Below are 15,944 nucleotides of genomic sequence, written 5' to 3'. Positions count from 1 at the left end.
ATCCATTTTCATCTCAAATAATAAAAGTGCTTGTTCATGACTAATAAATATTTCATTAATATCTGAATAGAAAATTGAGGAGGTAATTGGAAGATGAGGCCACGATCTAGCATAAGAGTTATCCAGGCTGAAGTCTACTGAAATCAGTGGGCTGAAGTCCACTTTAGATCTCTGGATTGTGGCCTTTATAATTTCTTCAGGAATTGAGTGCATGACTGTGCAGAGCCATTGCTTTAACACTCATTAATCTGAAAATCATCTGGGATAACTTTCCTCTTTCTGCTCTGTACAGAATAAACTTCCTACTAAAGGTCTCTCCTATTCTCAGCCCCCACCTCCCTCTTGCCTTTCATCTTATGACTCAGCTGCTTCCTCTTCATCATCTATTGACTCAGCTTCCCCTGCTGTTCATTCTAAAAAGGTATTCTGTTAACAGATTCCATGTCAAATTCTGATTGTCACTAAAAAAAATCAACACCCAACCTAACTGCACCAGGTTGGCTTTGATTCTTAAGGCTTAACGCTGCATGGAAAATTCATGTGGGTTTATGCTGCATGTGCCTTGAAAAAGTGAACTTGTTAATTTGCATGCTAGCCAAAATAAAAGAAGTGAAAGTAAATTGTGAGCAACACGGAGTTATTACCATTTCCTTTTTCTGAAGTCCCATCAGAACTATCACTGTTTCCATTTTTATAAATCACATACCACATTAAAGAAGCTGATAACTTCTCTCACTATGTAAAATATTGAGAGAAGTTAAGGTAAACTGTAGAATTATAAGAATGTAAGAAAAGCCATGCTAGATCAGACAAAGGTCCATCAAGTCCACCAGTCTGTTCACACAAGGGTGGGGTGAGGGGTATCTTTTGCTGTCTAAGTGGCCTGTTGAATACAGGAGTGTAAGTTCTGATGCCTATACATTCAAATGCCTATATATTCAAAGCCCTGTCCCTTGATTCCACCTTCCTCTGACTTCAAGGCCATCTCTAGAATTATTTTAACTTTCCAAGCAAACCTTGTTGTACCTCTCTACTTAGCTAGGGCAGTGAACACATGGTTTACTTCACACCCAATTAAAAAACATAAAGAGTTAAATTAAGACCAAGATTTTGCATACCAGTTAACTTTATAAAACAGTTGCTGCAAGGCTTGCTGTCTAATCTATGATGTTAGAAGGGTATGTACTCAGAGGTACTGACTCTTCCTCTCATATTCCAGGGATGTAACCTAGTCTGTCCTACTTGAATTGAACTTTAGTTTGTATGATAAGAATCCATGTAAATCCTTTTATGTATTTGCTCCTTCTTAAAAGCATACTTGAAAAGACTGGAAATATGCATTAACTAGGGGCTCTGGCATATGAGATCATTAGCTTCAGAGCCTCAGATAAATCCTTGGTTATCTGAAGTAAAAGTACAGTGCCTTTAGGCTTGCAGGCTATGTCTGTATAATTTGTATAGGCTTGTTACATGCTTTTTGTAAATATATAAATCCTTGTGGAAAACTGCCAAAGTGGCTTCCTTCTCTTTTATCAGATATGAAAAGGAAAGGGCAAATCCATCCAGTGCTGTAACATAGTTTTGGGCAGCTTCTGTCGGTGGTAGAAAGGCTTGTGTCTTCTAACACAGTGAATAAATATAATATAGTGTAGAACCTGTTTCAGAGGGCTTATCTTAATGCCCTTGCAATCTCTTCTGCTGGTTTAGGATGGCAATGTGGAAATGTCTTTGAGAATAGCCATTAGAGGACTTCCAGTACAGCGCTGGTTGAAGTAAGATGTCTCTCAGGATTTCCCTCCCTGAGAGACCCCAAGAAATGTTCGAATAGGGGTGAAAATCAACCCCCCACCCCAGCTCTAATTAGGGAACTGGGGAGCTGGATTTCCTCTGCAGCCACGAAGGGTGGTTTGACTCCCATACTCTCTGAGAGTGCTTATAAGCCTCCCGGAGATATGGACGCTGTCCCAAGGGCATTTGAGAGGATTAACATCGCCATGAACGGCTTCTTGGCCTGAGGCTTCAATCTCCTTTATCTATCAACACTTAAGGAACAACTTTATTGCAATGAAACCCTCAACATCCAAAACCTGAGTAAGTCACAAGAACTCTTTTGGTTTTACCTTGATTCCGATGATTTGAAAGATTGATATAATCATCACTGCAATCCGCACCTCTCCGCCCAGAATACAAGTGACTTTGAAGTTTTAAAAAGACTATAGTTAAACGGCAGGAGCCTTATCTATCTGATCTTTACTTAGACAAAACCAACGGGACGTTTGAAAGACACTCTAGCTACCAATTAGACGCCGAGGTGTTAAAAGGGGTGGGAGTGAACGGGATAAATTCCTTTGGAGCTGACGTCTTTCCGATCTAAGACGATCTTCCTGCCATGTTTCTACTTGAAAGATTTGTCTTGAGAAATGGAAGACAGCAAGGAAATACTCTCACTGCTCTACCAAGCATAACCATCGAGATTAAGGGGAAAGACTTACAGGAATTCGTAGGATCAGACTTGTGCCTCCCTTGTGCATCAATTAAAGCATTCCTACTACTTGGAATCTATCCAGAGGAGACGAAGGAAGGTCCGCGAAAATAACATCATTATCCTCATTCCCCCTTTTACAGCCAAGCTAGAGTGCCATAAAACTTGATGACTCTTTAAAACCAAACTAATTGTTTTACAACGAAGAGAAGAATCTGCAATCATTTAACCCCGGGGAAACCATAAAACTGATGAATTGAAAACTGTCACAGGTCTTGGCTCCTGCCAGCACACTTACAATACACCTTTGATACTGGATTGTTTGGAATTAATCTCAGAAATAAATATGGAGAAGATCGACAAGGATATACAGGAAATGCTAGTAAAACACACTGATATCTTTACCAAACAATATGAGAAAGTATCTCAGCAACTGGCTCAGTTAACCATCATATCGACTAGCTTGACTCAAACCACTAATCAGTCCAGTCAGAAATTGGACATCCTGACTAGTGATGTTAAAAATATGAAATCTCAACTTTCTACAATAAAAACCGAGATGGGAAAAATGGACATATCAATTAAAAAGGCAGCTAAAGAACAAAGATATCAAAAATAAACAGATAATTCAAGATAAACAAATCCAAGTTATCCATTCCCAAGTTATCCCTGAAATTGTTACAGATCACCTGGCTATGATGGAGATGAAACTAAGACAATCAAATGTTCGCCTTCGTAATTTTCCAGAAGAATTGGGAGGTTCCAGAACCACCATTATAAAGTCATTGGCTGACCTGATTCATATAAATGAACACGATCTGGACTATGCAATAAATAAAATATACAGAATTCCTTTACCTACTAGATTAGAGAAGACAAAGGCCAGGGACATTATGATTTCCTTTTTTGACATTAGGATGAAGGATTATATTATGCAAACTTTCTATGACAACCCTTTGTCCGTGAAAGGAACCCCACTTATAATCCTCAAGGACATTCCGCAACATTTGGTGATGAAGAGAAATATCTACAAAGACTTTACTGGGACATTGAAGAAGAATTGAATAAGATTTTGTTGGATCTTTCCACAGGGACTCATTTTTACCTACAAAGAGGTCGAATTTACTATCATTTCACAGGAGGATGTGAAAAAAATTTTGGAAAACCATGAAAAAGATCTAGTTGGTCTTAACCCTGACCAACAACAAGAACAATAAGAGGAGGGAAAGAAGTTGGCCTTGACACACGAATAAAAAAGACTGGATCCTAATAACAACGGAAGTGTTGGGAAAACCAAAGCTCATAACAAGAATAAAGTTAAAAGGAAGCATGCAGTTCATGGGTGACAGAGAGATACGGAGGGTTAAATAAGAAATTAAATGATAACTAGTGAATTTTGTTACTACTGATCTAATCCCTTTGTTTAAGGAATATTTTTGAATTTTTTTACTATATATTAAATTAACAATTAATATGTAACAACTGTAATGAATTAGACAATTCAGAGTTAATTTAGTAACTAAGTTTGATGTATATTCTTGGATTAGAATCTCAATACAAAAGAGTAGATAAATTTATAGCAAGGTGGAGGAAGTTGAGGGGGAAGTCTTTTATTTTAATATCTTTTTATTAATGGATGAAATGCTTTTCAACAACACTGTTAAATTTTTCTTTATCTTATATTTGAAACGAATGTGTTGCTGAAAAGTTACCTACCAGTAAAAAATTGTGAAAATAATAAAAAAATTGGTTCTTGTGGGTTATCCGGGCTGTGTAACCGTGGTCTTGGTATTTTCTTTCCTGACATTTCGCCAGCAGCTGTGGCAGGCATCTTCAGAGGAGTAACACTGAAGGCAGTGTTACTCCTCTGAAGATGCCTGCCACAGCTGCTGGCGAAACGTCAGGAAAGAAAATACCAAGACTACGGTTACACAGCCCGGATAACCCACAAGAACCAATGAACTCTGACTGTGAAGGCCTTCGACAATAAAAAAATTATTAAAAGAAGAAGAAGAGAGAATAGCCATTAGAGAGCAAGGAACCCTTTAGTTGTGAAACGATTTCAAGAAGGCATCAAAGCTCAGAGACAGAACCAAAGCAACAAGAGTAAGACTTTCTGCTGAAGAGTAACCGTCAAAATCATGCATTCCTCCTAAAGCCTACCTTTCCTGTTGCTGCATGCATTCAGTTATTTCCCCCCTTTTCTGTCTGCGTTTTATACTGTTTGTGACAACATACAGATACTTCTGTGTAAATGTAAGTCAAACCCAAAAGCACACAGAAAGGCAACAAGTAATATACTCCCAATGTACAGTATATTCTAACAAGAAAATGAATGAGTATAAACAAGTTTCCAATGCAATACAGTATCAACAATACAGTTGCACACAAAAATGTGCCAGCAAACACAATAAATACAAGGTGAATAATCTTTCCTTCTTTCTATTCAACAGAAGACATATAGGAGTCTTATTATCCTTAAGTGGAAGAGGAAGAAAGAATCACAGATGAGTCTTTATATCCTTAGTTAGAAGAGGAAGAATGAGTATCCCTACGGGGAACTGACATGCCGTAGTCAGATGGACACGGATACAAGCCTTGAGAATGGAATTTGGAAGGTGCACAATAAGAATAAGAATTATTCAGTAGACATGCAAGTCAGAGATAAAGACATATATTTATAAGTATGGGGAAGAACTGATGAAGAACAGATACGGCTTCCGTTCTTCCTCTTCTACCTAAGGATATAAAGACTCACCTGTGATTCCTTCTTCCTCTTCAAGGATAATAAGACTCCTTTATGTCTGCTGTTAAATAAAAAGCAGGGAAGATTATTCACACTGTATTTATTGTGATTGCTGGCACATTTTTATGTGCAACTGTATTGTTGATACTGTATTGCATTGGGAACTTGATAATACTCATTCATTTTGTTGTTAGAATATACTTTACATTGGGAGTATATTATTTGTTGCCTTTTATACTGTTTGAGCAGCAGTTCAATGGGTCATGAAACCACTGTGGTATTATTGCCAAAAATGACAGAGAACTGGAGCATGGAATGAAGGAGGAAAGTAACGTATAGATAAGAGTGATTTTGTGTTCAGAGATGTTCTGAAATGTTTGAAGAGAGGAGAGGTGGCAATGGGATATTTACAGTGGTATAGATGACATTGCCAGAGCATGGACAAGACGTTTAGCAGCAGACGATGAGTCTTAGAAATTCTGAGGAAAGAAATAGTGCCAGGATTTGGCAGTAGCTTATTTTATAGGGAGAGAAGAGTAATAAGATGCTAGTATTGCCCATAGTGGATGAAAATCAAAGGGAGAGTTCTGTGTGTTTGTGTGAAGACCTGTTAGTATGCCACAGAATATCTTTATTTTAATAATGGTAACTTGTACAACATGGTTTGAAAATTTCTCATAGTTATATTTTTGCTCCCAGCTGATAGTGGAAGAGTCAGATAACAGGACTGCTAAAAGGTCCTAATGCAGTTTCATTTTATAAAAACCAGAAGCTGTGCCTTCAGGTAGTAGGATTTATATGTATTTTACGTTGCATGACTCTTAAGCCAATGGTCCATTCTTCTGTCTTAATTATTTGTCTGCTCTGCCCCCTCAGTATATATTTTTTCCCTGCAGAGGAGATATACATGTAAGTAGATCTTATATTCTGAACGAATGCATAATTTCACTTCAGAACTCTATATTACATTTTTAATGAGTTGAGTCTGGGTTCTGCTGTTCTCAGGAACTGTTTTTTTTTTAAAAAAACAAAACCCTCAGGGGCCTGATTCAGCTCAGGATTGTAGTATGGGGTTGGGGGTTATGCTTTCCCCCTGCACCATTTTTCCTATTTGACATGGCCCAGGAAGAATTATTTATCCTGCCACAGAGCAGCATGTGGAGTGCTCCCAACTTGTTACATTTTTTGAACATATAACTTGGCACTCCATTGGACAATGTTTTAACAAAATCTCCTTCCTCTGTAGATAAAGTAGAATTCTTGGTTTATCACATAAAATGCAACCAGAAATATGACACTTAAAGTTTGTCCCACTTTTTGATTGAGTTAACTTGTTCTTAACCTGATCTTGCTTTCCTTAAAACAAATAATAATAACAATAATAAGCACAGGTATGCTGCTCCACCAGCTGCCATTATGATTGATTAAAAGTTGAAACTGATTGTTCTGGTGGGTGGGGCAGCATGCCAAATGCTCATTGACTTCAAAGGTTAGAATTTGGCTAGAGTAGTGGGTTGCCCATCCTTTGTTTACCTAGTCATGCATGTCTTTGTGTTTAAATGTTTACTTAAGCGTATTGAGCTGAAGGATCATGCCATTTTGTGAATTCATCATTCACTGCAGAGTTGAAGAAGTTTTGTTAGGGAGAAAATGTGTGCCAAATTATTAAAAGCCTAGCTCATTTCTTGAACAACTTCTATTGGAGCTATAATGGATGTTCTGGCTCGGCTTTCATTTGAAAACTATACTGCATTGGCCTTGAACATAAATTCCGGGAAGGAACTATTGTGACTAACAAACTTAAGAAAGATGGCTACAACTATATGAAGCCACGGTAGTATTAAGGCTACTTCACACAAGACAATATGAGCTTTGACATCTGTAATAGTGATGTTGGCTTCAAGGGCCCTCCAGCTGGCTTGGGCCCTGGGAAGAAAAAAAACTTCAACCCAGAAAAACCAGGTAACCAAGAAAGTTGACAAAAAACCTAATCACGGCATAAATACTAATGGGTTAAGAAATGTTAAATTAACAAAGCTTCAATCAATTGTAAATAATAATAATAATAAATTCTATTAAAACCAAACACGCTTCTGTCACTAGGCCTTCCTTCAGTGGTACAAATTATGAAAATACATAGCATAAAGTAAAATAATTCAAAATACAACATTTCTGACCTAATCTTAACATACACACAAGAAGTAGGGCCAGTTCATTAACTGGATAAGTCCCACTTCATTATTGGAATAAATTAGGACCGTCAAAATCATTTTTTCAGATTGTTGTTCATGGTCCAAACATCTCTGTAAGCAACGACACAAAGAACTGTAGCTCTATGGTGTGTATATCCACATTGCAGAAGCAAAATACCATCGAAACTGCCATCAACCAAAAGAGAAACATTAACCTCCATCCCTGCTAGGGTTGCCAGGTCCCTCTTCACCACCAGTGGGAGGTTTTTGGGGCAGAGCCTGAGGGGGCAGGGTTTGGGGAGGGACTTCAATGCCATAGAGTCCAGTTGCCAAAGCGGCCATTTTCTTCGGGTAAACTGATCTCTATCGGCTGGAGATCAGTTGTAATAACAGGAGATCTCCAGCTAGTACCTGGAGGTTGGCAGAAAAAACAGCACTCAAATGACAATATTAAATATATGCACATTTAATTACAAAATACTAAATATATACAATACCAGCAAGACACTCAAGAAACAAACACACCTACAACAAATACAATGGGGAAACAAATACAACGGGTAGGTGTTTGTACTTCACATTGTTTGTTTCTTGAGTGTCTTGCTGGTATTGTATATATTTAGTATTTTGTAATTACATGTGCATATATTTAATATTGTCATTTGAGTGCTGTTTTTTCTGCCTGCCCCACTACAGCACTGAGCCCCCTTTTTGCCTTAGTACCTGGAGGTTGGCAACCCCAATCCCAGCTGTGAGGCCTGCATCTCAAGGAGCCTCGCAGCTTACCTGTTTTTCTGGTGGTGCCTTTTCCAGAGTGGGAATGAACTGCCAACCACAAGCCCCCACCAGGCAAGGGTCTCGCCTACTTTTGTGAAACGTGGGGCCAGCGCCATATTGGAGAACAGTGCTCAGAAGAGCCACAGTCAAATAGCTTCATGTGGCTCTTTGAGCCACTGAGTGAGTTATTATCCCAAGGGAACGCAGTGCAAGATACCATGGTAGCCAGATGCTTAATCTCCAAAAAAGGGTGCCAGCAGAACTGTGAATGAATTCAAGTAACAGGTCCAAATGATTCTCTGGAATAGGCCAATTTAGAAGTAATTAGCGCACTATTGTCTTTTGTGCTAATACCAAACTCTGACAGCAACATGCTGTTTATTTTAGAGGTGATTGTTAGGGCGAAGAATAGTGACTGTGGAACAGCTGTGGGAGTAGAAAAGACTGTGAATAATTAATTTTTCTCACTCCCTTCCTGCTCATATCTGTATTTATTCAAGCTTTCGTGTATTTTTGCAAGTGTGTTTGAGACAGGGATATAAGGGACTGTACTATGTCTTCAGTTTTAAAACAGTTAGGCTTCAGAGCAAAAAAAGGGATTGGTAGAAGCATGGCAACTTGGGCTTTTCAGTGCATGAAATAGCACACTGCTCTTCTAGATATGTTTGTGTCTTTCTGACTTACCACTGCTTTATCACATGGTGTGTTCAGATGACTGTCTTGTCTTGTTTCTTTTTCTTCAATCATGTTCTCATTCTTTCCATTATGTACTCCTTTCCCCAAACCCTTTCTCTCTTGCTCTTTCTTTGCTGGTCAGATGACTGTGGGGAAGGTTTCGCGTGGAATAGGTGCTGTGGCAGAAGTTCTTGTTAATCTGTACATGAACGATCACAGACCCAAACCTCTGTGTGTCTGTTTACAAATGGTAAGGCTTAATCCACAATTAATGGAATAAGCGGACTAAATTTAAGAGCAGCCTTTTGAGGAATTCTGTTGTAGCTGGTGGTTTTTAAGAGTTTGAATCTTCAGTTTTTAACTCTCTGCATGATTTAGGTTGTGTTTAGAATACTTGTAAAGATACATGTATTTTTAAAAATCAGCTTGTTCTGCTGGGTAAACGGTGACTACTGTGCAGAACAAAAAGGAATAAGCTGCCTTAAGCTTGCTTAAGCCCTTCACACAACGTGTCAAGGACGTTCCTGAATACTAGCCCGTATGCATATACTTTTCAGTGGTAGTTTATTCTAAGACACAGCTGTGCAAATTTGTTGAACATTTCATTGGAATTAAGTCTTTTAATACTGTTAACGTTGTGTTGACTTCAGAACCAACCGGCGGATGAAGCTGCTGTTGCTGCTGCTACTTCTTTTCCTGATTCTTCTTCTACTTCTCAAGTTTTTCCTTCCATTGCTCAGAGCTGTCAGGTATTAAAACACAAGCAGAAAGATGCTGGGGTGGTCTCTGATCACCAGGGGAAGGCATTTTGTTCTGAGTTCTTGATAGGAATCGCTAAATAGTGTGCACTCTGTTACAGTAAACAGACCAGTTACGGAAAATATTGTGTATTACAGAATTACATAAAAATGGCAATCTATTATGGGTCTCTGTACACAATATGTCAAATGTGAGTTGACTCTCATTTCACGTCTGACCCAGGACTCACTTTAAGAACAGCGGTCATGGGGCCAAATCGTGCAGGGCAGCAGAAGGAGAGCCAGTGTGGTGTAGTGGTTAAGAGCGGTGGTTTGGAGTGGTGGACTCTGATCTGGAGAACCGGGTTTGATTCCCCACTCCTCCACATGAGCGGCAGACGCTAATCTGGTGAACTGGGTTGGTTTCCCCACTACCACATGAAGCCAGCTGGGTGACCTTGGGCTAGTCACAGCTCTCTTAGAGCTCTCTCAGCCTCACCTACCTCACAGGGTGTCTGTTGTGGGGAGGGGAAGGAAAAGTGATTGTAAACCAGTTTGATTCTCCTTAAAAGGTAGAGAAAATCGGCATATAAAAGCCAACTCTTCTTCTTCTCCTTCTTTAAAATATTTGCTAGATGCTCTACGTTCCAGATCCCGTTGCATTCTCTGGAGTTTTAACAGCCCATCAATTCTTTAATTGGCTTGATTTGTGTCCACTTACATTTTATATGTATGGAATTTAGCATGTACTTTTAATCATAACGTTAGAAAAAAATGACCTAAAAGTATGATTTGTGGAATAAAAATCAATACTGATAAAACCCTTATTGCTGCTTTGGACAGCTCCTTCTTGGATATAATTTCACTACATTCTGTCATTGCATGTCTTGGAGAAATGTTTCTTTCACTTTCATATTTTTTCTCTGTTTGCTTAGGTTGTACTGTAATAGATCACAGATGCTACTGTATTAGTGAAAAGTAAACGTGCATTGTCTTTATGCTTTTTAAAGTGTACATGTTTGTAGTTACTGAAAATGTCTTTTACTTGTATGGGCATAAATAAGCTTGAATGGGTGAGCTTGTGGTGAGATTGGCAGAGATCTTAATGTGTGATTAAATATTGGAAGGTAAACGGCATTGTTTATATGAAATCACACTGTAAAACCACAGTGTAAGGGGCACTTCTCACTTTGGATAAATTTCAGCCCTCTTAAAACCAGTAGGATCTTTTCCTAAGATAACAGTAAAAAACAAAAGTTTAAGTAGATGTTGAAAGGTTCCAAATCTGGTTGGTTCCATATTGAGTATATACCAAGAAAATGCTCTCTGTAGTAGCTACTGACCTGAGCAAAAATGTAGCTATCAGAAGATTATCTAAATCGTAGGGTGAGAAGGTACTTATGAAAGAAGCCAAGTATCTTAGACCCAAACTGTAAAGGGCTTTACATATAAGATTCAGCCTAAAAACAAAGTGGTTTTACAGGGTAATTCCAGAAACCAGCACAGCTTCTACATTCTGGACCATCTTCTAAACATTCAAGGGCCTTCCCTCGTGTAGAGCAGCTTACAGTAAAAGAGTGAGCATAATCAGGGAACGCACTGCAGTGGCTTATCTTTCATTTATTTATGATTCATAAAGCGGAATGCTTCAAAAAGCAATTCCATCAGTTGTGTCTGCTGTGTTAGTGCTGATTTTCTATGGATGTTAAGGGCTTTTTTTTGTGTGTGTGTTCACATCCCTGTGAAGTTGGCTAGGCTGAGAGAAAATGTTTTTTCAGAGGCCTGAGCTTTCTAGACGGCCAGCATCAAAACCTACTACATTACTCATGGTGTTGCAGGCCTATGCATCTTTTAAGCCATCAAATGTAGCCTGCTTGCCATGTATCAAGGCATGCCAGATAGGGCTGTGCAAAAAAAAATAATCATCAAAATTCGGGTTTGGGTTTATTGGTCCCGATTTTTTTTCCGGGAAAACCTGAAAATCCGAATTTCCCATACAAGTAAGTATGGGGATTCGGCTTTTTTCCGGGTTTCCCAAAAAATCTGGGTCCAATAAAGCTTCTGGGACTTTCTGCGGCTCCTGGGGGTGGGCATTTTTGCAGGTAGAGGTCCCAAATTTTCAGGGTAGCTAGAAGGGACTCTCCTTGCAAGAACCCCCAAGTTTGGTAAATATTGGGTCTGGGGGTCTGGAGTTATGGGGTCTGAAAGGGGTCACCCCCCATCCTCCTCAATTGAAAAGCATTGGCAAAGTGGCTGTAGTGAGATTCTTTAGTGCGATCTTCGCTATGTATCTCAATGGAGGAGCCAGGCTTTAAACAGTGGGAAAGTTCGCCCCGCTCCTCCATAGAGATACATTGTATCCGGATACACTGCTTTGTGCCCTTCCTCTTGCAGTTCCAAGCAAGCACTGAAAGAAGGGTGTCACATCCCTGGTGAGCAGCTCTTAGCTTGTTTGTGAAGGCCTGTATTATGTTAGAATGCAGCACAGTGAAGTACTGTGTTGATATGTTCTGTAACCCTACTATTGCAATGACTGGTGCTGTCGACTGGTGCTGGCATGGCCACCTTGTAAGTATATTACTTTTTTAAAAAATAGCGGGGTGTTTACTCAAGCAGTTGCATATGCTGTAGCTTAAGAATAAATATCCCAAGCATGTAAATTTTATTTACAGAGTTCTCTGAAGAAAGAATTTCCCCAGTCAATGGGTGGGAGTGACATCTGCTGTTTCTGCAAGAAAAGGGTGTACGTCATGGAGCGGCTGAGTGCAGAAGGCCGCTTTTTCCACAGGGAATGTTTCAAGTGTGCCACATGTTCTTCTACTCTTCGCCTAGCGATGTATGCCTTTGATGCAGAAGAAGGTAATGAAGAAATTGGAAGTTACACTTAGAAATTTTTTATGGCTTCCAGTATGGGACAGCGTGTTTTGATCATTTAAATAGGTAGAACTCATTGTAGTGTAGAATTCGTTCCCATCTGTGCATCATTCTAATTAAAAAATGTAATAGCAGTTCTGTCTTGAAATTGAGAGAGGACCAAAACATCCAGCATTTTAAAAATAATAGGATTTGGGTACAAGACTATTCCCTCCAGAATAGTTCCACTGAAGTCAAGTAGGAAAAGTACAAATTCAAGTTGATTTAAATTACAGACTTTCAAAAATAAATGCTCAAACTCATTGCTTAATTGTTTTAATTCTATGCTTAATTGTTTTAATTCTATATATATACATACATATGTTCACACTTCACCTAGACACTGCTTGGTTCACGTGGTGGAGAATTGCTGTGAACTACTTTCCTTCATTGAAGCAGAAAATATACATTGTGAAGCATATCCTCCCCCACACCCCCAGCAGCTGTCCAGCCATTTGGGTCTGGTTTGCATGTTTCTTCCCCTCAGACATCCCAAAAAGTGTATAGGTGGGGGGAGACAATCGCATTAACCAGGTCATCACACTATTTCACCATGCAAACTGGTGGCTCTGGGAACTGTGAGAGAGAGCCAAGCAAACTGGGTCCCAAAAATGGCACAGTGGGAGTTGGTGTTTAATAAATTTCCTGATTTAATTAATGCTCTGCCCCTAAGACAGTTGTTAGCCTCATGGAGGAAACATTCAGGTACCTGTATTTCTTTGGAAACCTGTATTTCTTTCTTATGAAGTGAAATAACTTGATAGGTAGGGATAACTTTAAAAAATGTTGCAGGGAGAGAAATAAACCCTCTTCTGCAACATAGTCTCAGCTGAATTTGGCCCTAGTGCAGCTGCTTTAATATTTTTTAAAAGCCAGTGAAGACCCTAATCTTGTACATTCTGCATCCAGTTAGGCTGTTAGTGGCAACACAAGAAGACGGAAGGAAGGATAGCAAAGTACACTTAAAATGTATTACTGAAGAATGCATTTGTTGGCATTGGTGTGCATGGTACCTTTTGGATTCCACCACTGTATTTTCAAGATTTTTCCCCAAGCAGTTATAATTTGATTACCTTCTGAAAAAAAGTGAAGAGTGTGTTTGCTGTTGTTTTTCAGATAAATTTTACTGCAAGGCTCACTTTGCACAATATAAAACAAATAACAGGCACAGAAAGAGGAGAGCTATGTTAAAGACTCATGAAAAGGTATGTATGGTATTACAAAATATTTAAATTCCATTTATATGCAAAAAGTGAATGTTTAGCTTGGTGCTGAAAGTTCAACAGATTTCGTTACATAGCGAATATTGCATTAATAAGACAAAACGGGGAAATGTCTTATCCTTAATGGCTCCTCACCTCAAAGGTGGATATCTTAATTGTCAACCAATCTTATATGTGAGTGAAACAAAGATGTGAAAATAAACAAATTGTTTGTTTTTGTTATTTTAAAAAATATATATCTATTGCACTTTCCAAAATTTGCCGGTGCCGTACACAATGCACAGTGGCTTGTGTCCAACAAGATCTGCTTGCCGAACGAACCTGGTAGAGATGACTTTCCCTTTTCCTCTCCCTACATCCCAGTCCTCACCCTGAAATATTGTTTCTTGGGATCAGTGGACCTTTGTGAGCATCATAGGAGGCAAAGCTGGGATTTGCAGCAGGAGGGGGAAATCAGCAAAAATTGCCCACTCCCTTCCTAAGACAGAATTGTCCTTCCATCTTCCGAACAAGTGGTTGAATATATGCAACTAAAACCAACACCAACAGCGTAAAAACACCATAACAAGCATAAAATGGTATAGTGCTATTCCAGAGCCTCCTCCCTAGGCTGAAGTGTGTGTGTGGGGGGGAGATGGCGGCAGGAATTTCCCCAGCCAGTGAAAAGAAGAAGCCAGACAGCCCAATAAAGGGTGCCCTGCATGGGGGAATGGGGTGGAGAAAGAGTGTGTGAGGGTCACATTATGAGAAGACGAGTCACTGGAAAAGACAGTCATGCTAGGAAAAGTTGAGGGCAGCAGGAAAAGGGGAAGTCCCAACAAGAGATGGATTGACTCAATAAAGGAAGCCACAGCCCTCAATTTGCAAGATCTGAGCAAGGCTGTCAAAGATAGGACATTTTGGAGGACATTGATCCATAGGGTCGCCATGAGTTGGAAGCGACTTGATGGCACTTAACACATACACACACTCTGCCCTGCCACCTCTTTAGGCAATAAAGCCTGATAGTATTGAATTAAAGTGACAGAAAACAGCATGTGCCTGTCCTTAGATTTGAAATTACGGTGCTATGTATGATGTTTAAATATTTCCCTTTAAAGGCGGAAGTGGAATTGTGGAGGGAAGAGGAGCCCATGTCTGCGGAAACCACTGCAGAATGTACTTTTGCTGCCAAAAGCAACCCAGAGGCCCAACCACCAGGTATCCTGACTTCATTCTTTAGGAAAACTCTAAGCTGGCCTCTTAAGGTGACACGGGATCTGCTTGACCTTCCAAGACGCCTCTCTAACTGGATGCATGGTTTTCTGCACTCTACCGGTCTTCATTTCAGGGACAATGCATACAACTATACCTACTTGTATGAACTCCTGAGCTTCAGTGTGCCATTCCTGTGTGCGCTTCAAGAATTGCTTGCCCATATTTACCGAGATGTGGAGCTATCATGTGAAAATGTCCTTGAATTGGTGAAAAAATTCATTAGGATTTGAAATTTTTTCCTGAAGCTTCGTTGTGCCTTTCAGATTTCCAAAACAAGCAGCCTTCTGATTATACTTGCACATTACAGTTCAGTAGGTGTTTTTAGATTAGTCAAAAGTTCCATTTGATAAATATGATATAGTCTTTAGATCATTTCAGACTTTTGTTATATGATGAAGGTCAGTGTCCAGATACATTTCTAGACTATGGAGGCTACATGAAGGATGCGTTTTATAGTTTTTCCTATTTGTATTTCCTATTATAGTGAGATTTTTATATTTGTTTGTTTACAATTCTGTACTAGACTGTGAAAGACAACTCTTTCATACATTTCTGAGTCAGCAGAAAGACTGGTTTTTGAAACCTGAATATGGCACATTCTTTATTTTTCCTTTCCTCTTTTGCTTTACCTATGCTATGGGGCTACAAAATATGTTTACTTGCAATAGTTTTTTTTTTTAAAGAAAAGTACTTCTAGTAATAACTTTTTTAATTCCTCTTTGAGATATCCTTTGTAAACAAAGGGGCCTACATTGTCATATTTATGAATAAAATCAAAGAGCAAATCTTAGTTGAGTTGACAGTTACTTAAAGTAGGTAGATTAAATAAATGTTTAATAAATAGCCTATATTTATTTTTTTTCCCAAATCACCCAGCAATTACATCAGTTATATCAGTAGACTGCTTACACCTGTTGATGACACCTACTTCCATGGTAACTT

At 39.1% G+C, this 15,944-nt stretch overlaps 1 protein-coding gene across 1 annotated transcript in view; it reads left to right on the top strand.

Annotated features, from left to right (window-relative positions):
* Positions 1 to 15,363, top strand: part of LOC130479028 (F-actin-monooxygenase MICAL2-like) — a 75,824-nt gene extending 60,461 nt beyond the window's left edge. The window contains exons 19-24 of the mRNA XM_056851314.1: positions 293 to 421; positions 9,015 to 9,122; positions 9,523 to 9,621; positions 12,282 to 12,468; positions 13,639 to 13,727; positions 14,846 to 15,363. Coding sequence (XP_056707292.1) covers positions 293 to 421; positions 9,015 to 9,122; positions 9,523 to 9,621; positions 12,282 to 12,468; positions 13,639 to 13,727; positions 14,846 to 15,232 — 999 coding nt within the window. The 3' untranslated portion in view covers positions 15,233 to 15,363. The remainder of the gene's footprint in view (positions 1 to 292; positions 422 to 9,014; positions 9,123 to 9,522; positions 9,622 to 12,281; positions 12,469 to 13,638; positions 13,728 to 14,845) is intronic.
* Positions 15,364 to 15,944: the final 581 nt, after the last annotated feature.

This window comes from Euleptes europaea, chromosome 6 (assembly GCF_029931775.1).
Source record: "Euleptes europaea isolate rEulEur1 chromosome 6, rEulEur1.hap1, whole genome shotgun sequence".
In the NCBI taxonomy this organism is placed as follows: Eukaryota; Metazoa; Chordata; class Lepidosauria; order Squamata; family Sphaerodactylidae; genus Euleptes; species Euleptes europaea.
The sequence above is the reverse complement of the archived record's forward strand: the minus strand, read 5'-3'. Positions and strand labels throughout refer to the sequence as shown.